Source organism: Microtus pennsylvanicus, chromosome 6 (assembly GCF_037038515.1).
Source record: "Microtus pennsylvanicus isolate mMicPen1 chromosome 6, mMicPen1.hap1, whole genome shotgun sequence".
NCBI lineage: Eukaryota > Metazoa > Chordata > Mammalia > Rodentia > Cricetidae > Microtus > Microtus pennsylvanicus.
In genome coordinates, this window is record NC_134584.1 from 60,964,316 (window position 1) to 60,991,985 (window position 27,670).

Sequence of the window (27,670 nt, forward strand, 5' to 3'; positions counted from 1 at the left end):
TAAAGCAAAATTGACTTTTAATGTTTGTTACCAGTTCATTGTATCTTACAGAAAATAAAAACAGTCTTTTTGTAATACAGATCAGTTCTCCTCAAACTTGTACTTACTAGCTATGAAATGCATTTAAAAATTGACTTTTCTTCTAATTGGGTGGCTTAATGACTTCTGTATTATTCATAGTTTTTTCTGGACCCTGATCTTCTGGCAGTCATAAGCTATGACACAGTTAACTTCTCAACGACAACAACAAAAGAAACAAAACCCTGTCAGCTGTCCATTGATTTTTCTCTAAGTATTCTATGCAAAACCAAAATGAAACAAACAAATAAAAGAAAACAAAAAACATAAACAAAGCTAAACCAAACCTGATGACTGATTGCCTTCTAGTCCTCCCTCTGTAGTGGTCAGCTACTCCATGACACAAGTCTGTTTTTAGGAGTACTGAAATCAACACACCCAGTATGGCTGCCAGCAACCAAATGGGGATTTTATTTGAGTCTACTAATTGCCTCAATAACAAGCGACCATCTTACTGCATAAAACAACACTAACAGGTGCCGGCCCCCTTTATATGAAAGAAATTTTAAATTTACAAATCTACATTTGGCTAAAAGTTGCTGTGACAAAATATGGCAGCAGTCATTAAAAGATGGCTTCCAGTGTTCATATGACAACTTATCTTCATCCCTATATTGTATTCATTTATATGAATTGGCTCTTTTTGGCTTAGAGTTTTTCAGATGGAATTTCAGTAAAATGTGTGGATATAATTTGTTTTTTATATGTCATAAGACAAAATGATGAAAACATTTTGTAATCTATCTATATTTTGATACTCTGGAAATCTTAAAGTCTGCAAAGTGATTTCTGAATTAGTGTCATATCAGATTTCTGCTAGGAATTGTGCTAAGACAACTCCTCTCTTGAAGATATTCATAATGAGATATGAAGTATGAAAATAGATATTTGGTGGAATAAAACAGCAAGATGAGACCATTAAAAGACCCCCTTTTAATTAGGAGTTCAAAGGGAATCAGGATTCTGGTCCTTTGTGTAAAATCAGAAGATAAAAACTCTGCTCAGCAGTGTTCATCCTAGGGAATTTTTTTTTCCAAGAATAGACAGATGGTATGCAATTGATACAGATGTAAGTCAGCTAACAGTCACTTTGGAGATTTAGATCAGCACCGTTTCCTATACTAAGTATTCAAAAGTTAAGAAATGCTACTATACTTAAGTGTGGAATTCTATGACGATAACTGTAAAGAATGCACCCACTTCAATATAAAATTTTCCTACTTGCATTTCTGACAAAATTCCTATAATATAGGTAATAATTGTTCAAGTATGGTCTTCCTCTAAAGAGCATAGCCCTGCCATAAGGTGTTCAGAGTCTCCTGCTTAAATAAAATATTCATTATATTTTAGACCGTTCAGTATCTTCAATATGTGTTGAGTTTAGAAGTTTGAGATAAATCAGCAGTGTTTGCATGAAGCCTCATCATCTCTTTGACCTTAAAGTCTTGTGTAATTTGTGTATCCTAACTTAAAACTGCATCCTCATGCTCTAAGACTAAAGAATCTGAAAGAAAGGAGCTAGTTTTACTTATAATATTTTATCTAGACAGTATATCATGATAGTTATGATTCCATGGACTTCAAACTGCTCTGTGCCTTCCACACATGTACGCCTATAGAGTAAGCTTAGTTATTAGAGAGTTTTAAATGCAACCACGGTCAATTCAGGAAACAGATTTATTTTGTCATGTTCATTGGGGGGGGGGAATCTACATTAAAAAAAAACATCGAGGACAGTACATCAGCTATGTTGTAGTGGATTATTATACTAAGACCCACTCACCAGAATTCTCTGTGAAACAATGGGAAACCAGAAAATTACTTGAATACAAATATTGGTCCCTGTGGGGTCTCAGCAGTCATAAAAAGAGAGCTTTATTTAAGATTGGGCTTGCTAATACTGAAAGTCATTTTTTTTTCTGAGCCTGAACTCAACTTTTCACTTAAAGCTTGAAGTTGTAAAGTCTTTGATGTGAGTGTCAGTATTTTTTTCTGCCAAATGATAACCAGAAAGGAAACTGGCAGTGACTCTATTTTTTATTTGAGAGACTCTTTAGAACTGCATGATCTTACTTTTCCCTCCTAAACACAGCTCCTATTTGGGGTCTCTGTTGTGTATGCAAGCAGGGATAACAATTTTGGATGTTGAGTCTTGATTTCTTAGTTAAGCAAGCATAGAGTTATTGATTCATTTGGATGGTTTTTGTCATATAATGTAAATAAGAAAGAAATATTAAATAGGTTAAAATTATTTTATAAGACAATGTTTCATAAGCTAACATAAAATCAAGCTGCTACATTTTATATGTTTTTCTGTCCAGCAGTTTATCTTTTCAACTGCCCTGAGTAAATTCTAAATACTGCTTAGCAAAGATCCCTTAGAATTTAAATATAACTCAGTGAAGCTACTCAAAAATGATAAAACAATTCTTTTTGATAGGTAATTTTAATTAGAAGGTAGCAATCTCTCATTGGTAAAATATTATCTGTGTATATAATTCTATACTTCATATAAATGGGTTGATCTAGGAGTTCTAACTGTGGTTTTATTATTATGCATTTGAGTCTATATGGTTTTCTTTTTAGTCAAAAAGGTAGAATTTTAAATAGTAAACTTTTTTAGATCCTGGAGACTTGAAGTATTAATTTTTAGAAAAGTGTTCATTATTCTTTTGTGAAACTGAGTTTTTGCACCTCCGAGAATCCCAGTTTATGTATTTCAGATTTGCTGTTCTAATTTGTTTAGTGGAGGAGTGCATTTCAAAGTTGTAGAAATATGTAAAGTTTGTGCTTGTGGAAGTTGCTGCTTCTTTTCCCTAACCAACTCTGGTTATCAGACTATTGCATGCCCCATTCATGAAATGGCATTTTGTTGGGATGATGTAGCATAAAACAGGCTCTGGAGCCTGTTTTTTTTTAGCTTCCCTTATAGTTATATTAATTTATAATATACACTGACTGATAGCTTTACAAAACAAATGAATGAATTGGCCTTCATGAAAACAACTCTTTACAGTAAGTGAAAAAGGGTTATCACAGTTTTGGTAACTTGCATGAGTTCATATTAAAAACAAAAACAAAAACAGAAAACCTTTCACGTGTTCCCTCTGACTTGAGAATTGCCTCTTCCTAGGCCACACTCAGTTGTATGCTCTGAAGCAATAGACCCCGTACAGCTTATGCTTTTTATCCGGGAACCCCACAAAACGCACTGCCGCCTCGGTAGGACTGCAGCGCCTTCTTGGCCGAGAAATAGGGTAGCGGACACTGCCATCCGCCAGCCAGCCGGCATCACAACGGTCATAGCCCAGAAGCTTCCAGGCAGCAAATATCTGGCCCACTTTGGCAATCTGAGCACCATCGTTGAGACAAGCTTGCACCGCCTCATCGTAGGTGAGCTTGGTGGGGTGGATCAGGTAGTAAAATCGGCCTGTGGAGAGAAGGAGAAAGTGAGTCAGCCTGGGACAGAACCACAGAGAAGGAAGGAGCCAAAAGCTAAAGTGCTTCTCAGTGGGGAGGCACAGAGCAACATCTGAAATTTGGAGAACATAGCATTGCCATCTCAATGTCATATTAATAGGTCACTCTAGATGAAATAAATTCACCTTCCTCTTGCTTCTTGGCATGTGCTCACACATGCCCTCGTATAGCATTAAAAAGAGAAGGGCAATGGCAGATGCAGTTTCTGTTAGCTAATTAGACACCAAAAGAGCCCTTCTGTAATTCTAGGGAAGACAGAATTCCACACCGAAAGAAGGGCCATTGAAATTCTGCTTGTAGCAAGACTGAAGCCCAGTACGAGTTTCTAGAGAGGCAAAATTTGAATGTGAAAGGATCAAAAAACGTTCCTGACATAAAAGTCCATTTAAGAAAATCAAAAGCCCTCAAGTTCTTTTCATTACAGGTATCAATAAGACCTTATTCTCAACCAAAGCGTGTAGCATAAAAATGCATCAAACACAGGAAGTCACTCGCCATCAATGATACGCTCACTGAATGCAAACCGGGCCTGCATTCCCTTACTAGTCAAGGCCTTTGTGGATGCTTTAAAACTTCTCAGGCTGCTGCTTCATCGCACAGGGACACTGTTACTTCCAATCACTTACTGCAGTATTAGTTACTGGGATCCCATTAACACGGTGAAATATGATAAAATGTACAAACTGTATTATCAATTGACTCCAGCAGCATTTGCTGAATATATTTTCGTTCGTCTTAGTTTCAAGTATAATATCACATTTCTTTATCCGACACACCATATAATGTAGTGTCCACTAGCCCTCATTAAGTGTGGTGCTCTTGTGTGTGTGTGTGTGTACATTTGTTTATGGTTTTGAATATGTGCACGTGGCTGCTAGAGGGACAATCCTTGGTGTCACACTCAGAAATGCTCTTTATGTCTTTTGATACAAGGCCTCTCATTAAAAACTAGCCTAGCTGGTCAGTGAGTCCCAGGGATCCCCTTGTTTCTGTTTCTCCATTGCTGGGATTATAACTGCGTCAAGTACAATATCTGGCATTTCAATTATGAGTTTTTAGAACTGAACATATCTCTTCCTGTATGGGAGGCAAGTGTTTTACAACTGAGATGTCCTCCCCTCCCTATCCCAAAATTGGCAGCCAAAGTCTATACTAAGGTTACCGGTTCTTTCTTCCCTAAATTAATGAGATTTGGAAGAAGCATAGAAGCCACTACAACATTCGTTAACTAGAGTTAAGTCTGCCAACTGTACAGATCAGCAAACCATAGTACATCAGTTCAAGTCTGACCTCTACGTGTTTGAGGATGAAGTTTGCCTGGGACGCATATCCGTCTGTTCAACACCATGAACAACTTTAGTACTGTGACAGATAGAGCTACAACAGTCAGAGCTGGGTGACAGTGACCACGTGGTCAGCAAAATAAAACTGTTTCCCATCTGGTGTCTCTCTTTTAACAGAGATAGCATAGTGACCACACATTTCTGTTTTCCCCTTAAATATAAAAATATGGGCTCAGAGTCTGACTCACAGGCATGTGACTTGTGCATTTGCTCTGGCTAAATCATTACAAGGCCCCATGTTTGTGTTGAGGTTCTGCAGTCTTAAAATCCTTTGGGTGATTTTTGGTTTTGTCCTTGTTCATTTGAGACAATGTTACTGAATAGCTCAGGCTGGCCTTGAATGTATAGTCCTCCTGACTCAGACTACCAAATGATAAGATTACAGGCTTGTACCATAATATGCCTTAAAGTTATTAATATATTTTGAATAAAGGATCCTGCATTTTCATTTTATGATAGTCCCTGAGATTATGCTCAGGACGGCATGCCCAAAGGGCTGGATGGGAGGAATGCCGTGAGTCAGTCATACATCGTGGAAGCCTTTCCCCACCGTTCTCTCCCAATGCTGGTTGTACTTTACTTGTCTTCTCAGTTTCCCCTTTGGCCTGAACTTTGCTGATAACAATACCATGACTGGGCAAGGGAGGGCATGCATGGCAGAGAAGCTCCTGCCTTCAGCAAAGAGAGCAACGGTGCAGGGATAGCACACCAAGGCAATGGGGCATGTATCATGCAACAGCTTCAGTCGCTTCACAAAACAGAATGGCTAAACTGTGGGAGAACCAGAGGAAGCTTTGTCTGCTTTATGTAGATATTTAAAAGAATTATGACATTCAAGATTCAAGAATATTTTATCCATCTTTTTAAAATATAGTAATACATCATGTGGTTGGTTTTTATTGCTGCTATTTAGTTTTGTTTTTCGAAGATAACACGGAAATCCAAACAGTGTTTTAATACAACTTGTTCTCTGGACTAGAAAGGAAGGCAATGCAGCTACCATCTTACCATTGAAGTTGGATGTAAAGCAGAAAACATCATATCTGCTTTTATCTTTGTCCCAGAACCCATAGTTCCTGACACCAGGCACTGTGTTTTGGCCCCCACAGGGCTCGCGTGGTTTGGTGATAGGGTACTGCACAGATCCGTCACTGAGCCAGCCAGCATTGCACCAGTCCAGCCCACCTCGCCAGGCATCATACAGCTGGTCGAAGGATGCAATCACAGCATCCTGGTCCAGGCAAGCCTGCCGGGCCTCATGGAAGTTAAGATTGTAGCGTCCCAGCCGTGGAAAGTAAGGGAACACAACACCTGTCCAAAGAAGACAAGGGAAAGGTCATTAGTGTTAGAACCCTGAGCGTTTTCATGTTCAGATAGGTGTGGAGAAAATGTGGGGTTCCCGGATGAACTAGGTTTTGTCAGCTCTCAACGGTTTCTCACAGCCCCTTTTTATGGCACACTTTATTGTAAGCATCACACAATTTGCTGTTTCTTACTTGGACTGACAACTTCAATGATTTGCCTCTGCTGCCAAGAGCTCAACTTACGCTCAAAATTTCTCTCTTCTGGAAGAGATGCAGCCCTGAGTTATAGTGTCTATGTAGTGTCCTAAAAGCATGTTTCCTGCTACTGAATACAAACCCCAAAAGAGATGCTGCGGAACTTTTCTAGGAAGGGAAAAGTCAGTACTAAATAGTAAGGGTGGTGGGGGATTCTTGGACATGATATTTTTAAAAAATTCACAATTTTTTAATATTCATTATTATTATGGAGTTAGCAAGTAGTTTCCTGTAGTTTTCAATACAAATAAAGACATATGTTGAATGCTTCAAATATGCATATCCATCTATTTCCACATGTGCTCCTGAAGCCATGCAAGGAAGTGACTGTCTCCTTGGGATTTTTATTTGGAGAAACTTGAATGTGCATATCTAAAAAAAAGCTTCATTAGCTTTATGTTATATTAATAAGGCAATTCTGTGCTAGTAAGGCATACCCCATGCGAAGCATTATAGCTTTTTGTTTCAACTTTAATGTATTCTTTAATTGTTTTTTCCTGACCTTAAAACAGTTAAAACAGGGGCTTCTACTTAATACATTTCTAATATTACTTATTTAAAGGCCAGGCAAGCAAAGCCAATTGAGAATAAAGCACACCTCCCTGCAGCAGATACGTACTACTGAAATATTCTTTCAATGTAAATAGACAAAAAAAAATGTTTCCTTTGACTCGTGCCATGAAAATGAGTGCATCCATTAACTGACTGCTTAATCCCGAAGAGTCAAGTATTTCAGAGAACAATCCCTTCGTAAATGCAAAGACCATGAATTGGCATTTGACTGTGTCTGGGAAGACACAGTGGTCTTCTGAAAGCAAGACACAGTGGTCTTCTGAAAGCATTTCTTTTGGTCAAATAATTATTGGGGGAGATCGAGTGCTGTCTCATATACTTTTCTTTTTTATCTGGATGGATACCCAAGTATTCAGAATTGTGTCACTTACTGCTTATTAAAGAAGGCATCTGTCAAAATGTTTACCTTATAGTTAGACAAAGATAATCCAGCGAAAACATTCTTAGAAATATTGCTACAACTAATTACTATCTTAGCAGATGGAGTGCAAGCATCTTGTCTCCCTGGGTAACTGTGTGGGCGTTAAGTTCTGGTTTACAAATCTGTAGATCCTGTTCAAGATGGTGTACAGTTCTCTAACAACCAGGCATGGCCAGCGTGTTCTTTTCTAAATGATCCTGGACATTTCTACAAGAGGACTTTGAGGCTTTAAATCAAGTCTCGTCCCTTGTCCCTCTAGACCATTCCAGCTGGCGCAGGTTACTGCAGGCGAGGATCCAAGAAGGCTTTCTGATCTCACCCTGCTTTCTCAGGTTCTTGGCTGAGGGATCTGTCAGCTGGACCAGAGCCAAAGGAAGAAGGCAAACCTCTGACTCCTGCTGCGGTAAGGGGGAGAAAGAGCCTGGAGATGGCTCTAAGGATGCCCTGCTCCTGCCCAACTGGGACCACAGTGTACCCCAGGACAGAAGTGCTACAGTGCTTTCTGTACCTCGTATCATTTGTTCTCTTTTCTTAGTAATCCCAGATGTGTGCTTAAGAAGGAAAATAATCCATGGGGCAATGACTCTCTCGGTAGCTAGAATTCGAATGAGAGAAAACCTCCCAGCATCTTTATCTGAAGATAGAAACTATTTGTGTCACCTTTCTTTGCCAAATGGTTTATAATAGAAACAGTGGAAAATATAGGATGCTTTAATTTGTAATAGCTTTAAAGACCCAGGAAATCTTTCGGATTTAAATTCACTATTGTGTGTCATAGGTCATGGTGTTTCTCATGGGCACTAGAAAATTTTCATTAGTCCTTGATTATCTGCAATATGATTGATTTATTTCCAAATCCAGTATACTATATTTATTTTTAAGTTGTTTTCTGTTTTAACTTAATGTCATATAGTCTTTCTAGAAAGTCACAAGCCTTTTGTTAACATTTTATTATTTTCTGTAAAAGTTTAATTATTAACTTTTTTGTTTAAAAAGTTAAAAGTAAAATGTGTCCCATGTCAGGATTAATAGGCCCACAGTCTATACGTCACACTGAACTTCTTTACAGTTAGAATGTATGTTCTGAAGCCATGGAGCTTCATGCTGGGTTTCATCAGCAAGAGGAAACTGACGAAATTCTACATGCCTAATGGAATCTGGTGGGATTCAGGAGGGCCAGTGTTCAGTGTTATCATTTTCAAAAGGAACCAATTTGTTCTAGGATGGGATAAAAGCTTCTAGCAAACACAGATCTGTGATTTTGTGAAGGAAATTAGCCTGTTAATGCAGTCAGTTTCATTCTTCAGTATAGAACACTGGTGAAACTCAGGAAAATAAGAGGGCTTGAACTGTACAACTCTCTGCACAAACCTTTTCCTAGAGTGATGACTGAGAAGAAGCAAGATAAAGGCAAGGGCACGTTTGCTTGTATAGCTTTGTCCACGTGGTGACTTTTGAACCTATTGACTGCAATATATTAAAAAAATAGAAATCCTCCCAAAATGCCTCTATTATTTGATATTTGATGTCTAAAAGACCTTGGGCCATTAAAAGAATTACTCCTTTGCCAGAATATTTAAGTAAATCCAGGTTACTTTTTTGTCAAATTAATTTTTGCAGTCATTTTACAGAATACAATTACATGTATTGTACTGCAGATGTCCTTTACAAATCTTACTATTAGTTTGAAATGGAGATAACTTTAGAAGCATAATAAAGAAGAATCTAATTAGAATTTCTCGATAACCATAAAACGGGATTTAAGTTTTGAATAGCATAAGGCTATTTCCAAAAATGATTCAGTTTCATTACACGTTTCTCCTTGTAAATAGCTTCAATCTGGCAAAGAAGTATTCTGAGGACATCTCAAACATGAAAGCTGAAATCATATGCAGAAAAATAATAAAAATTTGCTAGGCTTAGACTTTGGGGTCCTCACATTATTACTGCAGTAACCACTACACGTCATCTCATGAAAACAAAAGAGTAGTGACTTCCTTCAAAGTTAACAGGTTGTCTGAATGCCTACCTTGCAGCTCCAATGCTACCACAGCAGTATCGTCTTCCAGTCCTTCAATCACCTCACACTTGTATCTCCCATAATCCTCCAGGGTGAGGTCTGTGATGACCAGGGAGGCGTCATTGTCACTACCTCCCTTCAGAAACACTCGACCCTGATATGCACCGTAGGTCTTCTTGTGATAGCCCATGGAAACGAAGACATCGACCTCCCTGAGGTAATCCGAAGTCAGCTTGGTCCACTTGATGCGGATTTTGTGGATTCCTGAGCCAAATGCTGTAGGGTCTCGGTAAAATGTACACGGTAGTGTCACATTGCCACCTCTGTGTGAGAAGACTTTGGCTTGTTCTGCTTCCACAAGAAGACGGGGGCCATTTTCCGCTATAACAAAAACAAAAAAGCAGGGGTGGGGAAGCAGAAAATAATTTCAAGGGTTTGCATACTTTTTCACATAATAAAAAGGACCATGTGACAGGGAACACCATTCTCCCTGTCATTGCTTTAAAGCATATATTAAGATATCTCTATTAGACAGGAAGTTTCTGTAAGAAACTGTTAAGCTGGGAATGATATGCACATCAACCATTATAAGTTATGGGATTCAAATGATATTAACGGTTTTATAGTAGGTTCTCAATATTGTTTTGATTCCGTTTTTCTTTATTGAAATACCAGAAAAGTAGACGAAAAGTTGCGAGAAGGGACACAGTTCCCTGACAATCAGTATGACCCCCTAATTTTTCAAAGCTAAGTAAGTCCGTCTAGATTTTCTAGTGTAGTAAGTCTGAAATACCCTAATAGAAAACCTTTAAAGAAGCACAGTTCACTTGCATCTTATCATTACAGTCCCATGCGAGCACTTTTGCATTTATGTTTTCTGTTTATGTGCACGTCTGTGCTGTGCTATTCTAGAGCCCTTCAATCAACATTCATGCATCCCATTTCAGCTGAGACTGGGCATTAGAAGGGCAGTCTTATTGCTGGTGACAAACTCTGGTAAGTTTTGAAATACGTTGTTCAAATTTTGAAAGTTTCAATTGTGCTGAAAATGGTACTTATTTTCTAACATCAAGGAACTGTTTCAGTCTTTGTATTTTTAGGTGCCCTCCTTCCTCTCTATTTCTTTCCTCTCTCCCTTGCTCACTAGTCTTGTTTTACACTTATCACTTCTGCCTTCATTGTTCTTGCCCTTTTGTTTCCTGCCTTCACCTGTCAAGGACTTCATGGCTTTCCAAAGAGCACCACAACAATATAAGTTGCCAAGTCAGCAGGGCCTTTGCTTTTAGAAAGCCAGCTGTTATGTTCAGAGATTCGATTTCCCTGGGGTTCCCTGGTTAGCACTTTGTGTTTTTGACCTTGACATATTCTACTGAGGATTCTTGAGATATGAAAAGGAAAAGGTGTAAGAACTCTAGGACAAACATACCTCTTGTCTGCACAACTTTTAAACTATAAAAGCTTCGTTCTATATAGCTTGGCAGTCCTTACAGCCTTAGGACAATTGCTACTGAGCAATCCTTGGACATGAATCTTTTAAGATGTACAAATCACCAAGAACAACCATTTACCTTGAGACAGAGCTCAAAATTTTTTTTATTGACACATGTACAATAAGTTTTGATTCAATATTAAAATATCCACAATCAGGTAGTCTGATGTTATTGTGATCAGAATGGATATTCAAAATTGAGCACGTCATTATATTTATATAAGTGAGCCCCAATCCTCAGAAACTAAACAGTGTAACAAAATCATCCATGTTCTTACTTTCAATAGATACTGTAGGTGGAGAAGAATGACTTTATAGAGTAGTTAGTTAAAATGAATCACGAACACAGTACATTAAACATTTTTATATATTTAAATCATTATCTCATTTAGCAAAAGAGAATCTGAAGAGAAAAGGACAACTGTTCTTTCTATCCTACCCCACATACGCATATATATGTATACATATATGAATACACACATATACTTGCTCCACACAATATCCCAGGTCTGTATCTAAATTCTATCTAAACATCTCTAGCCATATTTCTCAGGGTAGGAAAGGATTCTGCTGACTGACTATGCTCATCAATGACCATAAGGGACATAGAGGCCCAGTGTGGCTTTAGACCATGCTGGACTCTGAGTACAAACAGAAACACTGCGCATTTCCACAAGAAGTCTCAGTTATATGATTTGTACAAGTTATTCTATTTAAAGTTAAAACCAACACCCATTGTGCAAATATAAAGGGCACAGCAGCACATAGGCATAGGCCTTTTCATTGGATAGAGACCCCCAGCCTAGTCTCACTGTGTCAGTGTAGAACGGTTTCATTTGGGCTCGCTGTGCAACCCTTAAGCTTGTGCCTTGCAGATGAACTCAGGATAGTGAAGCAGTCACATAGTGGACCTTGCACACAGGACACACTTAGAGCACTGTCAGAATACAGCCCCTGGCACTAATGCTGGGTGTCTGCTGCACAGCTTTCACTCAGTGTCTGCCCAGTGCCAAGCAGACTTGTCATATATAGATATTCTGTACCAACTGCTTGTCATGTTGTTGAGCCAAGCAGGTAAAAAATGAAGAATATATCAAATTCAAGCTGTTTATATTTTTATATATAAACAGAAAAGGGAATTGGGAATTTGTGGGTTTAGTGCAATTGTAAAATGTTTCAAGATGAATCCAAAGTCTTGTTTCAAAAATAGCAGAGCATAGAACAAAACACTTATACCAAGGACTGAGACTTCTATGTTTTCTGTGTTTAACCGTTAACACTTTTTCTGTAGTATTTCCTGTGGGCAGAAGCTGACTTATGTATTTCAGGGTTTAACCTTCTTTCCGGGCTGTGTGAAAGGCTAGGGTTCTTATTTTTTTAATGGGAATGGTGAATTGCCTGAAATTCAAATATCCCTAAGAAGGATGCCTAGCACATTTGGTAATGAACGGCCATCAGTGTTTATTAACCCAAACCCCATGACTCTGACGATGGCTTTACATTTCAGAGAATGTCTACTGCAGATTATAAAGCACTGAGCATGGCTGGAGAGAAGGATCTATTACCCAACAAGAAGATTTGGGGGAATAAAACCTGGCTAGCAAGTCAGATGCTTTCAGCATTCTGTCAAAGCCCTACTATAGCTCAGCTCCACCATGTCTATAGCGGGAGAACACCTAGCTGAATCCTGTCACTAGGCTCTGTGTCCTGTCACCACGCTTTCCCATCACGTGGACCAGATAGGAAACACATCAAGCAAGGAAATGAGAAAGAAATGACAACAGTATCAGAAAGGATTCAAGAGAGCTGAAGGCAGAATGGACAGGGTTGCCAAAAGTAAAAGAATCTTGGATCTGATCATGGAGTTTAAACTATTTTTGTTTGTTTGCTTTTTTTTTCAAACAAGGTTTCTTTATGTAGACTTGGCTGTCCTGGAATTCACTCTATAGACCAGGCTGGCCTCACACTCAGAAATCTGCCTGCCTCTGCCTCACAAGTGCTGGGATTAAAGGCATGTGCCTCCACCACATGGTATTAATCATGAGATTTCAGATCATAGCTTAGTCTGATACATTCATGAATCAATCAAAATTCTTTGAGTGGCAGGGCAGAAGGTCTCACAGCAACACAAAGGCAAAATATAAAATTAAACCTTGATCTTCAGAATCAGTACTGTTTCTTCTTAAGAAAATGAAAAAAATAAATAAAATAAAGCTGCATGTGTGTGCTTATTTTGTTCCTGTCTTCACTCTAGAGTCACACAACTCTTAAGTAAGCTGAAGTCCTTGTCCTTAAATGAGGCTGTTTACTCAAAACATAAAGGTCATTCGGGAAATTAAAGATGCCCAGTGGGGGATGTAGCTGTTTTGAAGAGCGTCTTCTAAGGATGAAATTACTTGCTTCTAACAGAAATGGTGAGTGACCGTGACTTGAGAGACTTGATGCCCTTCCAAGCTCAGAGCTTCCCCGGGGAAAAGAGCAGGGCATGGTGAGAAAGTCAACTGGGGAAGCACTGGCCCGCTGGGTGCCTGTTATTGTTTTACAGACTGCTGTGAAACCTAGAGCATAAACTCGGTCACACCAAGTGGCAGCAGTGACCCTTGTGTTTGCCATGTGCTTTAGGTGAAATCTTTAAACAATAGGCTAAAAACGATTGTAGAAAAAAATATTAGCAGCACAGCTTTAAAACTGATGTTCTTAGTTCTATTAGAAGTGTAATTGTTTTGAAGTTCATGTTGAGAGAAACCCAGGTAACAAAAATAGGAAATGTACTGTGAGTCACAGCTCATCCCTTTGAGATAGTCAAGCAAGATGACAATTCTTGGGAGCTTACTTTCTCCCCTGGTGTAGGGAACTAACAAGTTTCAGAATTTTAGATATCTTAAAACAGTTTTTTTTAAAAAGTGGTCACTTATTTAAAATAGTCAAATATGGGAATTAAATATACACCTCTGCAAACAAACACAAACAAACAGAACAACAACAACACAATAACCTTGTTACCTTTTTTGGTATCTGACTCCATATGGTATCTGTGACAATAAATACACACGTGTATAGTCACACATATAAATACTTACATGTTTTCAAGTCACATTCATGTATGCAATGAGGTGCCACTACCTGCTTCCTCTGGACTGTGAGGCCATCACTGAACTTTTTCCTCACATGCAATAGAAAGCTGATTTCTCCTGTTTCCTAAACACATGGACAAAGATGCAACTGCAAGCTATTTGAAAGACTTTGAACAAAGTTTTAAAAATTCTTTCTGGAAGAAAAATTGTGTGTGTTTGTGTGTGTGTGTGTGTGTGTGTGTGTGTGTGTAGGGGGGAGTTGTTGACCTGTTTGTATGCATACTTCCATGTTTTGAAAACTTGCGTTTTATATACACAATGTTTAACAATGATATGAAAATAAATTAAAAATTGAGGAATTTCTTAAGTAATAAAGCTTTAAAAATAAAACAAATGGGCATACAGAAATCAAAATAAACAAACAAACAAAAACCACAAGTTCTTGTCTGTGGTACCTCAGGAAAGACATACAAGAAGCCACCAGGTGTGATTATGGAATAAATATTACACTTTTTTATTTTTTTTAATTTTTTTAATATTTATTTATTATGTACACAACATTCTGTCTGTTTGTATGCCTGAAGGCCAGAAGAGGGCACCAGACCTCATTACAGATGGTATGAGCCACCATGTGGTCGCTGGGAACTGAACTCAGGACCTTTGGAAGAGTAGGCAATGTTCTCAACCTCTGAGCCATCTCTCCAGCCCCCCACTTTTTTTTTTTTTACAGGAAGTCCTGCTGCTCTCTTAGCAAAACTGATCTCTCGAGGCAAGATTTTAAAGATGTTCATTTCATTTCTCTTACTCCTTAAAGGCTTGTGGTGTTTAGTTTTGAATTATAACTAAAAGGCCCAATGCTGATAAAAGGGTAATGAAGATCACCCTTTCGGGCAGTGATTGCTGCTGTTTTTCATCTTTAGCAGCGCTGACTTCAAACTACACAAGTGTCCAGATCATGCTCCTTGCATCCATTTCGCCTCCTCTCCATGCTCTGGTCCTTCTCTAACAACCGCAGAGCCTTTGCACCCAATTCTTCCTTGTTAATCTACCGAATTATCCAGAACTGTATTTTTACAAACTTCTCAGGCAGTAGGTGGGTAGACCCGCATTTTCAGTGGTTGTGCTATGGAGCAAGCACCCTCTAGGAACTCAGACAATGGTCTTCCTCCCTTGCTTTCTGGCTAAACTGGCAGTGATGGGAAATCGTTCTACACGGAAAGGTAGTATTTGGGAGTATTCTGATCATGAGTGTGTGCTATGTTATTGTTACTGAAAACTTCACAGGAAGAAGGTAAGACACGTGCCACTGCTACTATAAATCCTAAAGGTGTATTTAAGGCAATATTGAAAACATTTTTTTTCTGCCAAGAAGAGCAAGCCTTTCTGCTTGAGCTAGGCATCAAGAGGCCCAGAGGAACCCTATGGAGTCAAACGAATTGCATTTTAAAAATCTCGATTCTGAGATCTACACCGAAATCTGTGTTAAGATATTAATAAATATTCTGCCTTTTACATTTCTATTTTCTTCATATTTTACTATAAGGAAGATATAAAAAGAGTTGGTTTATGTCTGTTTTACTAATAGACTTCTTTGTGGGCTTCTTACTTTCCTATGTTAATTATGTCCACTTCTTTCTTCACTAGCAAAGCTATTAGTTAAGCACACGGGCTATGACTCTTAGATCATGATGCCAATTCCTTCTGGCCCTGAGTTTCCTCATAAGTACAGGAGAACAAGACAGCCTCATCCTGGGATCCTTAGGTTACTTAAGCTCAACATAGAGAAATCTTTGCTAACGCCTGACTAAGCAAGTGTCTAGTTAAAGTTACTTGTGCAGAGAAACAAGAAACATTTGCGCAGTGCTCACGAATCTGGTGTGTTTAACATCTGACCTTCTACTTTTCCAGGCTCTTCCAGAAAAGAGTTTCTAGGATCAGTCAGCTTAAAACCTAACACTTCATCAGTCCTCCTGCTGAGATGTCTAAGGCCATCAACCTCCAAGAGGCTCTGCCTTGCTCTTCTGGCCCACTGACAATTGACAGCTGATGGGACGTGAGGTTTCTTTTCCTTCCGTGGTATAACCTCTGGTAAGTTGCTCTTGCTGTGCAAAGAACCTCCCATTGATGCTCAGGCAGAAAATTCAAATTAAACTCAGGGAGTCACACACAGAAGGAGGACGTGAATGTCGGGGAAGACCTGTGTGTGCGTGTGTGGGGGGGAGAATTTACTGGGAGAAGGAGGGTAAAAGAGTGGGATAGGGTGTGTGTAAACGCCTAAAAATTGTTTTTATAAATGTATGAATGTCAAACTGTAAATAGGTTCTCCCTCTCACCTTTATCACTCTATAATACCCTTTCTTTCTGCTCCTTCTTCAGTCTCTTCATAGGTGTCAGACAATCTTTACTGGGATGGATTCACAGCGTTCTCCACCCCTTGATCTTACTCTTAGCTAAAGCACCACGGCAGACTGGAGGCACGTTTCTAGTCAGGGCCAAGACTAAACTTTTCAGAGTCATTTGTTTCATTTGGAACACAATTTTAAACAATTGGAGCAGCAACGAGTGGAATAAAATGTCGACTATTTTAACCTATGCCTTCACTCGAATAGTACCTCCCTGAAGAGTGGGGACATTTCCATGCAGCTTGTCTGGCTCCCCTGAAAGCTTGGCTCTCAAGAGAGAACAGACTGCTCAGCGGGGAATCTCAGCTTCAATGGCTGACAAGCACCTGCCTCAGGCAGGATGCTTAGTCTCTGTCAGTGTTAGTGAGACTCACCACTGACGCATCCCTGTTGGGAAGAAATAGATGGGATGATAGGGTTCGCTTTCAGTCATTCTTCTACAGGTAAGAGATTGTACATGTCAAGGCTGATGCACGGGCATTCTGCCATGACGTCTGTTATTTATTTCAGAGCAAGAGATGGTTTTAGTATTTTTGTTACCTATAGAGTTCTCATCTCTGGTTAATAACCTTCAGAATTTAAATTCATTTTTGTTACCAGTGGATAACAGGTAAAAAATTAGCATTAAGTTCTTACTAATTTAGACTGTAAAAAAAATAAATCAGGGTATCATAGAAAGATTAAGGAAAAGAGAAAAAAATCAAATTGGGACAATTCATCAGTGTATTGAATGATACTGTTAAGATAAATGGAACATGTATTTCTCAATGCTCAGGGATCGTTGCAGCAGAGGGAGTGGGGAGGTTTTTAAGAGGTAGAGGCTGTGGAGGACTTTAAGCAAACATGTTTTCTGAACACAACAAGGCGGTTGCAGATGCAAACGCACAGCACTGTGACAGCAGAAGACCTGTACAGGCTTAGGCGGTACAAGACCCCAGCATGGAGAAGAGGCCACGGTCCCTGTACAGGCTTAGGCGGTACAAGACCCCAGCATGGAGAGGAGGCCACGGTCCCTGTACAGGCTTAGGCGGTACAAGATCCCAGCATGGAGAGGAGGCCACGGTCCCTGTACAGGCTTAGGCGGTACAAGATCCCAGCATGGAGAGGAGGCCACGGTCCCTGGCTAAGGACCTATTGGCAGTTGATAGGGGCTGGGAGAGGGAGTATCAGTTTTTCTAAGAAGGAGGCCTATAGTGGATTGATCATATACCAGTGGAGGAGTATACAGGCAGCAGAAACTGTATTTGATGGGCCTTCCAAAAAGAGAGGGCACAAGCCAGGTGGTGGTAGCACACGCCTTTAATTCCAGCACTTGGGAGGAAGAAGCAGGTCAATTGCTGTGAATTCGAGGCCAGCCTGATCCACAAAATGAGTTTCAGGAAAGCCGGGGTAGTTACAAAGACCAAAGAAACCCTGTCTAGAAAAACCAAAAAGAAAGAGGACACAGATTTTGGTGGGTAGGGAAGGTGAGTGTGGATCTGTTAGAATGAGGGAAGCAATGAATACTGCATGAAATTCTCAAGGAATTAATAAAGATGAGAAAAAAGATAAATATACTTCCCAAGATGGTCACTAGCAGGATGTGTTTCAAACTTTATAAAGAAACTGGAACAATATTGTGTGTTGTTTTCTTTAATATCTGAAATTATCCTATTTCCTAATTGTTAAAACTCTTCTATTATGTCTCAAAGAAAAGAACTCAAATCTCTTGTTTCCAGGCAGAAAGTTTCTGTTATGGGAGGAAGTAGATGTTCAACTGACTTTAGGAAGGATTCTCAGTTGTACACACTGATAAGATCAACAGCTTTTCATAATGAAAGATATCATAGGAATACAAAATCACTTAGAAAATTATTTAGGGGGCTTTATTGTTTTGCTAACAATCATGAATCATTAAGCCTTCAGTGGGGTTAGGTGTTGAGTTTAGGGATGAAAGAAAGAAAAATATAAGTCTGTTGGGAGCATGAAGGTTCTTGTGCCCACAGATCCCCAGGGACACAAGGAATGCTAAGCATGTAGGATTGTCTTCTTTAAAGAAAAGATGTAAAGCCTGTTCTTCCATGCAGAAGGCTGGTATCTGGAAGTGATTAACAACCTGTTGATCTGTGTTATCTCTTGGGCCAGACCACATCAAGCCCTCACAACCACGCTGGAGGTGGCTAGTAATCGAAATGACCCTTACATTATCTGTGTGTAGCCAGAGGGTCCTCCTCGCTCCCACACCAGAAACAGAGATGACTAATAGCCCAATTGACCTCAGTGCTAGCAGTATGACTGAGATCAGGCCAGAGCTGAGTTTCAATGTAATTATGCGTCTTTGTGCATAGGGATTGTTTTACACCAGGAAACTTTTTTTCCAAATATACTGTGTTTAAATATGCTGCAATAAACTGTCCAAAGTTTGATCCAGTTTGACTAAGTCAAACTTAAATATATTTTCAATCTCACTCCTTCAAAGTTCGTTTCCCTGCCTTCCATGACCAGCAGGGACCCCTGCACAAGTCAAACACAAATGCTTTGGTTCATCAAGGGTTAGAATAATGACAGGAACAGCTTGGATAGTAGAAAAATGTGTAAAAAGGACTATATGCAGTCTGGGAGCACACACTGTGTTCTAAATGGGCAGTTGATCTGGGTCCTACCAACGTCATCTTAGGGAATACAGACTGGGAAACAGCAAGCCTTTGTTTTTTCTACACAGTCTAGTGAAGTAATATTTAATATCAAAGTACCTACTTCTAATTCCTTGTAGCTAATTTAGATTTAGAGGGGTTTTTGGATTTCCCTACCTATATATTCAGACAAGTTTGGAACATGATTTCTTAACCTGTCTCCCAAATTCTGGGATTACTGGAATGTGCTGCCATCCCAATTTAGAATCAAAAATAATGAGAAAAAATTCACATGCATTAAAGACGAGGATTTTGAGCCTTTGGAAGCAAATACATGTCTTGTATACTCCCTTACTCAACTTAATAGTAGTGATGATATCCAAAGGCATCCTCTTGCCTCTGCCTGTGTATTCTCGCTCCAAAGACTATACTGTCTAGTCCCAGAATCAGTGGGGACCTATATCATCTAGTTATAAATGTAACTCATACTGATAATTTTATAAATTAGCAAATCCATATACCTTCTAATCATATATTGTGTGGTCAAACACATTTTATGAATTTCCATCAGTCTAGGCTTTGCCTCCATCCTCCATTCATTTACTCAATATAAAGCCCATGACCTACATTTAAGACACTTCACATATTCTCTGCATTCATTCTATCAGTTAGTTCTGGTTTCTACATTCACTAAAATTAACAGTCCATCCAGACTCATACCATCATGAATTCCCATCTACACTAGTTAAAGACCCTCGATATCCTAGGTATGTTCTGTAGTTATGATAAGACCTTGTGACCAAAAGCAACTTATGAATGATTTATTTGGCTTACAGGCTACAGTTCATCTTCTAGGGACGCCAAGACAAGGACTTAATGCAGGAGCTTGAAGCAGAAACCATGGGGTGTTGGTTCCTGGCTTGCTCTGTGTTTTATTCAGTTGCTTTTTTTAAAAAAAATAATAACCCAGGACTATTTGCTCAGGGGCAGCACTGTCTACAGTGAGCTGCATCCTCTCACATCAATTATTAATCAAGAAGATGCCCTGCAAGCAACCTCACAAGCAACTCTGATGAAGGCAGCTCTTCAGCAGGGGTTCCCTTCTCCCAAGTGAGCCAAGCTGGTGAAACTGACAAAAACTAAGCAACACATTCCCAAAGGGCTACCCCACATTGACTCATGGACCATTCACTGTAGTGTGTTGTCCACACAGTCATTTAAAAGAGGCAGTCATAACAGATTATACCTTTGCTTAAGACTTAAACATTTTTCACTGGTTAAATGTAAAATGCAACCCTGGATGACAGAAAAATTATGGTAGTCGGGGTTTTGTTTACTTTTTCAGTCTCATTTTAAATCATACCTTCTTGACGAGAAACTTCTAAACGCTTTGTAAAAACACAGTAAGGCTTTCTTTCCCATTTCCCCATCCTGCTCACATAGTCTACACATCTGACTATAATAAAAAGATTCTTGTCCGAGCAGGCTTTGTACATGATGCCTTGTGGCTTTGGGGTGTTTATGTTTCTCAGGATATCTACGTCCCGTTTGAGTGAAGAGTAGAAGAGGTGGGGTGGATTCTTGTTTGACTTACTCGGTTCAACACACTTTACGTATGTCTTTGGACATAAAGTGATATACTACTCAGAGTGTGTACAAGTACTGAGTAATAGCTGACTCTACAAGGAAGCAAGCAGCCAATGTATGTAAAAAGCCAGGCAAAATGGTTACCACTTGGACTGAATATTGGATAATGATTCCTAAACGTTCCACGTGTCTAAAGGTCTGTGTGGGAGCTCAGTGTAAGAATGGAGTCCTGTGAGTGTTTGTGAGAAAGCTCCAAGAAACAACACAAAAGTCATTATGACCTCATTTTCTTCCAAACAAAAAATTGTTCTTAGATTATGCTTTCATTCCCATCCCAGGTTTAGTGGATAGGAATGAGTTTACCTCAGATTATTCATTACAACTGACTATTGTTATCTGTTTATATGCCTCTATGGAAAAGCATGTATCTGCTGTATGTGGCTTGCCCTGGGGATTGGACACTTTATTCATGGAACTCCTCTTAACCCTCAGAGTATAAATTGTCTGATGCCCTGAATAAAGTTAGCTATTGCAAGAAACTTTCATCTATCTCATTTATCAGAGCCATTTTCCAGGTTCCACCTCCAAGTAGAGCTGTAAAATAGTGGGGCCACTAACAGAGACCTGCCCTTCGTGAAGAAAGGAAATGGGGATTCTCACAGAAGACTGATCCCCTAAAACACTGGGGGCTCCTCTCTGATTCCTCCAGTCTTGGGGGCATCAAGGACAACTGCAGAGACAATGGGAGTCACCAGAAACCTAGCAAACTTTCAGCTACAGGGCAAAAGGAGATATTGTGTATATCATCAGAAGTAAGTCTACCCACCTGGAGTGAAGTCAAGGCTCCATACACTAAGGAAGAAGTTATGCTATGAAATGCACAGAGTCCTATGTCTCCTGAGAATCTCTTTATGGTAATACTAGCTGCTTTAATCTGTACATCTGCAATGAGTGTCTCTGAGCACATGTATTGGTCTTATGTTCTTCATTCTCCTTTGTTTCAACTTGTAGATTTGATGAGTTCAACTCCTGTTATCCTTATAATGACCCTGTGTTCATGGTCAGACCTTGGGACTATCATCTGAGAAAAAGGACTATGTTCATTTTTTCCTTGGGATTTGTATCATTTCTCATTTACATAGGACAACATAACATTTGTGTTCTTATTAAATGGAGAACACGGGCTTACTTTTACAAGGTACCAGAGCTTCTAATCATATGGGTCTCTTTTCAAACTATTCTCTAGAATTTTCTATTCAACATAATAATGTAACCAGTAGTACTAGACACAGTTTGGATCCATTTTTGGTGGCAGAGTATTGCACACAATGTTTTCATTGTCCTAATATTATAAGCCGCTTGCTTATAGGATATTCACACATCAAATAACAATTAGATTTATCCACAACATCTTAAATCAAAACCACTCTAGGTATCTTGCGTTTAAAAAAGATTTAAAAAGGGGGAGATGTTAGGGCACAATCCTGTGTGAGGACATTGTTGAGTGCTTGTGAGAAACCTCCAAGAAACCAAGATAAGAGTCTTGTGACGTCAGTTTATTCAAGAACACAGAATTGGTCTCAGATTTTGCTTTTGTGCCCTTCCCAGGTGTATTGGATAGGAGTGAGTTTACTTCATATTATTCTTTACAACTGGCTATTGTTATTTGTTCATGTGCTCCTATGGAAAAGTGTATTTCTGCTCCGTGTGGCTTGCCTTTGTGAGTGCACACTCTGTGAAGACGCTTAACTCTCAGAGTGTAAATTGTCTGATGATCTGAATGACACTGGCTATTGCATGAGATTTTAGTCCATCTCATTTACCGACTCCATTTTCCCAGGTCCCACCATCACTAGAGAGGTAAATAGTACTTCACTATGGCCATCTAAAATATACAAAAAATGAGGTAGTTTTTATAAAGGTATTGTATTTAGTTTTTCAATATTTTTATTTTGGAATATTGTTTATAATAATGATCTTATTTTTCCTAGAGATTAATTGTTTAATAATCTTTAAGTGACTTTTTAAACTTTTTAGAATTTGATAGTGTTTATATTCCAAAGACTTGATTAAAATAATAGATTTTCACTTTATTTTTAAGTAAAGATCTGAAACAATAAAGAAATATAAATATTTTCATTAGGTGGTAAAATAGGAAATAATCATGCTGTAAGGGTTAGGCAAGGGAATCAACATTCATTCTCCTCAAGTTTCAATAATACTAGTTATTTATCTGCTTGTTCGTAGATATGCATTTCCTAATAATTTGATTTCTTTCTTAGTTTTTTAAAATTTCAGTACCAAGGAAAAGAGCATAAAATGCAAAGGCTATCCTATATGAATTTGTTGCCACTAAAAAGGAAGATTTTGTATCTGTATAAAACTACTGGTTTCAATTGACAGCTAGCAGAGAACAGTGTATATTATTTATACCAAGCTTAAAAATATTTACAAGCTACATATTATGGGTTTAAAGTGCTAAAAATTAAAAACTTCAGTGAATTTGGATACAGAGTTTTAAACATGACCTTTTTGTGACTGATTCCTTTTTCTGTATCTATTCACCTCTATTTGATCTTCATTTTCTTCTATTGTATCACTTGTGTTGAACCAGTGGTGGTGTGAACAAGTTTGTTGACATGATTCTTCCTTCTGCAGTATAGGTGCTGTCTCTGTGAAAGCTGACCAGTGTTTGGCAAACACTTGAATAAATAGATTGTTTGAAATTGAGGGTGGTATGCTCATATACATACACATATATACATATACATGTATGCATAATTGGTAGTTCTTTGTGTGTGTGTGAATGTGTGTGCTGTTGTTTGTGTGGTGTCTTATATTTTCGAGACAGAATCTCTCATTGAATCTGGAGCTCATTGATTAGGCTGGCGAGTGAGTGGGCTCCAGGAATCCATCTGTCTCCGATTTCCCTCTTCCCACAGTGCCGGGGTTACGAAAGTGCTTCCACATCCAGCCTTTCATGTGGGTCCTGGGGAACTTGGGGTCAGTGCCTCATGCTTGTACAGTGTGCACTTTACCAACCGAGATCCCTGCTCTGTGCTCAGAGTTTGATTTCCTGCCTGTCTTTTCTCCTTTTCTCCTCAATCTTCTCTCTCTCTCTCTCTCTCTCTCTCTCTCTCTCTCTCTCTCTTCCTTTCTTCCTCTTCATCCCTCCTTCTTTCCCTCTCTTCTTGCCACACTAAACTTTCCCATGCTTATATCCCTATAAAGACTGCAACAAAGCCGTGAAGACGCCACCAGAGATGCACCTAGGTAGCTGTGATGGGAGAGGCTCAAGGATGAATCAGTCAAATGTCCTGTTTATATGAGGCATCTGAGGAGAGTCTCAGGACTATATGTAATATTTCCTCAATATTATTTGGTCTTGGAATTTGGAATATAAAATGGAATATCAATGATGAATAAGGGATATAAAATACTTTTTAATAATAATGTGAATTCTTAATATTTTTCTACCTCTGTGAAATCACACTACTTAAAAGCAACAATTCAGTAATTTGAGGGTCAGCTAGCCAGTTTAATAATTGAAGTACAAATGGCTCATAACAGTTTGTGAGAGTTTCAACTCCTTTAATTCTTCTGGGTTATTACAAATAAAGTTTAAAATGAGAAAGAAATCTAGTATTTCATGTGTGTAATGAAGGGTCTCTACCTTCACGGTTCCTTCCTGTGCTATGAAGTTTACGTTTGTATTAGAAAGGACAACTAAAACTACCACAGGCCCCTGGAGGTGGTAACCAGGGCTCTGTAACTTGAAACTTCAGCATGAGTGCTGTAAGGAAGGGAGAAGAAAGAGGAAATTGTGGGGATGGTTATTTGGACAACTTTAGAATAAATTCATAAATGAATGAATTTAAATGAGGATGACCTCACAATGCTGTGACCCAAGCCATATTTCAGTGTTATTTGGACTAGTGAATACAAGCATGGTATCACTTGAAAGCCTTAAGCAATCCTTCCAGGGAAGCCTAGACTTTCTAAGAATACGAATTTACCAATTGAAATGAAGAGGACTCTCAAGACATCTGGAAAATATCCAAAAGTGTATGAAATCCTTTGAATAGCTCAGGTAACTAGGGCTAGGTGCCTTTTTAAATTTTAACAGACCACATGGGATTTTGAGGGTTGGGCTACAGGAATTTTTCTTGTTTAAATAACTTACTCTAATATGAATTTGTTTATAAATGTCAGTGTGTTTGTGAAATAATATTTTCATTCATTGGGTTTCACATACGCTAGCTGGATTGCATGGTTTATAATATACCTTGAGTAGATCTTGTAAGTTTAAAGCATAGTTATACAAGGACTATTTTATATGAGATTTAAAGTTGCTATTGCTAATGATTGAGCATTACCATTTGCGTTGAGTTCTGTAACTAGAAGTTAAAGGATGTTATTCTTCATCTTTAATCTCAGTTTGTGAAAATGTTTCAGCCTTCGGGCAAGAGCTTTGATTCTAATACATACATTAAGGAAACAGCTGAGTCAGCAGCTTGCAAAGGAGAATTTATGATTATATAATTTCTTTTTATGCTTCAACAGTGAAAAATAAAGCTGCTGGAAGCAAACAAAACTGAAAAAGATGTTCCTAAAACACTCAGAGACATATTAATTAGAAATTCTATTCTGGACTTCCAAAACAATTATAGGACAATATTCACCAGATTTATATTATCAAATGACCTTTACAAGTCTTGGTTTTCAACAGCAATCATAGTTCTCCGAAGCCACACTTCTTTTGACCTTGAAATTCTAACCAGCTGTTTAATGTCTTTTAGCAAACTTATAATGTCTCTGGCTCCCTAACTGAACGTATCTAAAATTAATAAGAGTGCATATATTTAAACTCTTACATTGTGTAATTCTTACTATAACTATTTAGCATCCAAGGGCAGGTGAGATCCTTGATCCTTGGCTTTGATCCTTGGCCTGCTTTTCGTTATTGCATAAGTCTTCAGCTTTCTTTTTGCAGGATGTCCCTCAACAGACGCTTAGGCTGACTAAAGAGCTGCATTATACTGCAGCCGCTAGCCCTGCTACAGCTCTCTGGCTGAGGATTCAGCTGAGCTCAACAGAAATAGGCAGGGCCAGAATACTGGTCCATGGGAATGAAGGCTTTACCCAGAAACTAACAGAAGCTAGGGGTAAGCTACTATAGTTCCCTCATTTGCAGTACTTCTCTCCATCATTAAGCAACTATTGTGACAGAAGAACCTTACATCATAAATTCCTCTGCCTTGTGGCTGCCTCCTTCCCATTTGCTTTAACATGAACTTCCCACACTCCATTCTACTTGAAGATATCAATTGCAGTTAACTGCACCAGCTTCCTACAGTCAGCTGTTCTTAAAATGCTCAACTTCAACTGTTCCTGAGTTATAATGAATGCCCCCCCCACCATGTATAAGCATCCCCTCCACCAGAAACATGTTTACTAATTAGCAGAAAAGGAAAGGAAAAGTTCATGCAGCAGGACAGAAAGAACAAGCATCTTGCATCCCACTGTCAATCACTGGCATTCCATGGGATGCTCACTTGAGAACTTGTGCTTTTCTTACCTTGGATGTGAATGATTCTGTCTTGATCCGGAGTGTAGCTGTCTGGAAGGTGATCAGCCCAGCAGACTGAGAGCAGCACCAGGAGAAGGAGCCTCTTCATCCTTGTAGCTCAGACCCTTCTCCACTCTGAGGATCATACAAAGAGGCTTGAGAAATTTGGCACCCTTTGGAGTGTTGCACTGCACAAATTATTACCGCCTTATCATCGTAGAATGGGTCTGTAAAAATATTTAACCCAATCTGTTCAGAAAGTTCCTCTGGCAGCCTTTGAGAGCTGATGACCGAGCTTTGAAACATTTCAGTTCCTGTTAGGCAGCCAGAGTCCAAACAGTGTTTAACTCTGTCTTTGCAGAATTGTGGATCTGGAAATTTAAAACACTGTGTTTTTGGCTCAAAGACTTACAGAGAGATAGAAGGAGCTTTAGTACGGAGGCAAGCACTCTCTTAAAACATTAACCCCCTGTGTTTGCAGTATAAGTTAACCAAGGAGCAATTTGGCACATGTATTTATGAATATTTATGATAGCCAGCCTAATTAAGAACTGAATCTTAGACCAGAGCAAATACGGGATATTGCATGAGCCCTGACACTCTCTTCACTGCACACGTGGCTTCCTAAGCAGGTTAATTTGCTTCTTCCAGATAGAAAAGAGGATGAAAAATCAACCAAAACCAACAATCAATCTTTGCTAAGCAGCCCCTTCGCTAGAGGCACTTACCATCTTACACACTGGGGGCTAGGGTGAAGAGTTGGAAATTTGGACAACCAGATTAGGTCTGTGCAAGATGCACCGCCGCAGTCACACAGATTGATTTTCGTTCACTCCGAGCTAAAGTGCTGACACGCTAACTTGGAGTATCAGGTAGGGTCTCTGCAGTCAGCAGAGCCCTGCGGGGAATGTCCCTGCCAGGCTCACGGGGCGATTAGGCAAATGAGGAGCTGAAATAAAAAGGGAGACCAAGCTCTGATCCTGAGCAAAAGAGGCAGAGCCATCGCTTGCCTGTCCTTTATCAAAGACTGACTCCATAGGAGAGGACAGAAAAGCACTTCCCCTGAAACTTTCTCAGTCGAAGGACCAAAAAGTAATTTCAAGCAATACAAACCTTTCATCATTTGCAGTATTGCAGGGAAGAATTTCAGTGTAGTTTCTGTTCTAGTGTAAAAGCTGAGGCAAACATCAAGAAGGACTTTCTTTTGCTCCCCTGCACACAGCAGCCTTAATAACACTGGCTATTTTTAAAACTGAAATTGCAGAGTTCTGGCTTCTCATACTAATTTGTTTTTTTCCAGGAAAGCCTGGCTCCCTGGAATGCTTATATTAATGAGTTTCCTGACTGCTCCTGGAGGTCCTTGAGGGAGAAGCGTACTCCATAGCCCGATGCCCCCACCCGACTGTCTCCTGCTTCTCTAGGAATTTCCCAGGTCTCTCTGGGACTGAAAGCACACCTCTCTG

The 27,670-nt window shown here is 39.2% G+C and overlaps 1 protein-coding gene across 2 annotated transcripts; it reads right to left on the minus strand.

Moving 5' to 3' along the window:
* On the minus strand, nt 1-27,448 carry Hapln1 (hyaluronan and proteoglycan link protein 1). 2 transcript variants are annotated; one of them, XM_075976360.1, is made up of 5 exons: nt 27,321-27,448; nt 26,217-26,342; nt 9,484-9,855; nt 5,910-6,212; nt 1-3,508 (listed from the first exon to the last, which is right to left on the minus strand). In XM_075976360.1, the coding sequence occupies exons 2-5, from the start codon at nt 26,314-26,316 to the stop codon at nt 3,219-3,221; spliced, it is 1,065 nt and encodes a 354-aa protein (XP_075832475.1). In that variant the 5' UTR covers nt 26,317-26,342; nt 27,321-27,448; the 3' UTR covers nt 1-3,218. The 2 variants fall into 2 exon arrangements, with proteins under 2 accessions (XP_075832475.1, XP_075832476.1); XM_075976361.1 differs by lacking the exon at nt 27,321-27,448 and adding an exon at nt 26,936-27,033.
* Between the last annotated feature and the right edge of the window lie 222 nt (nt 27,449-27,670).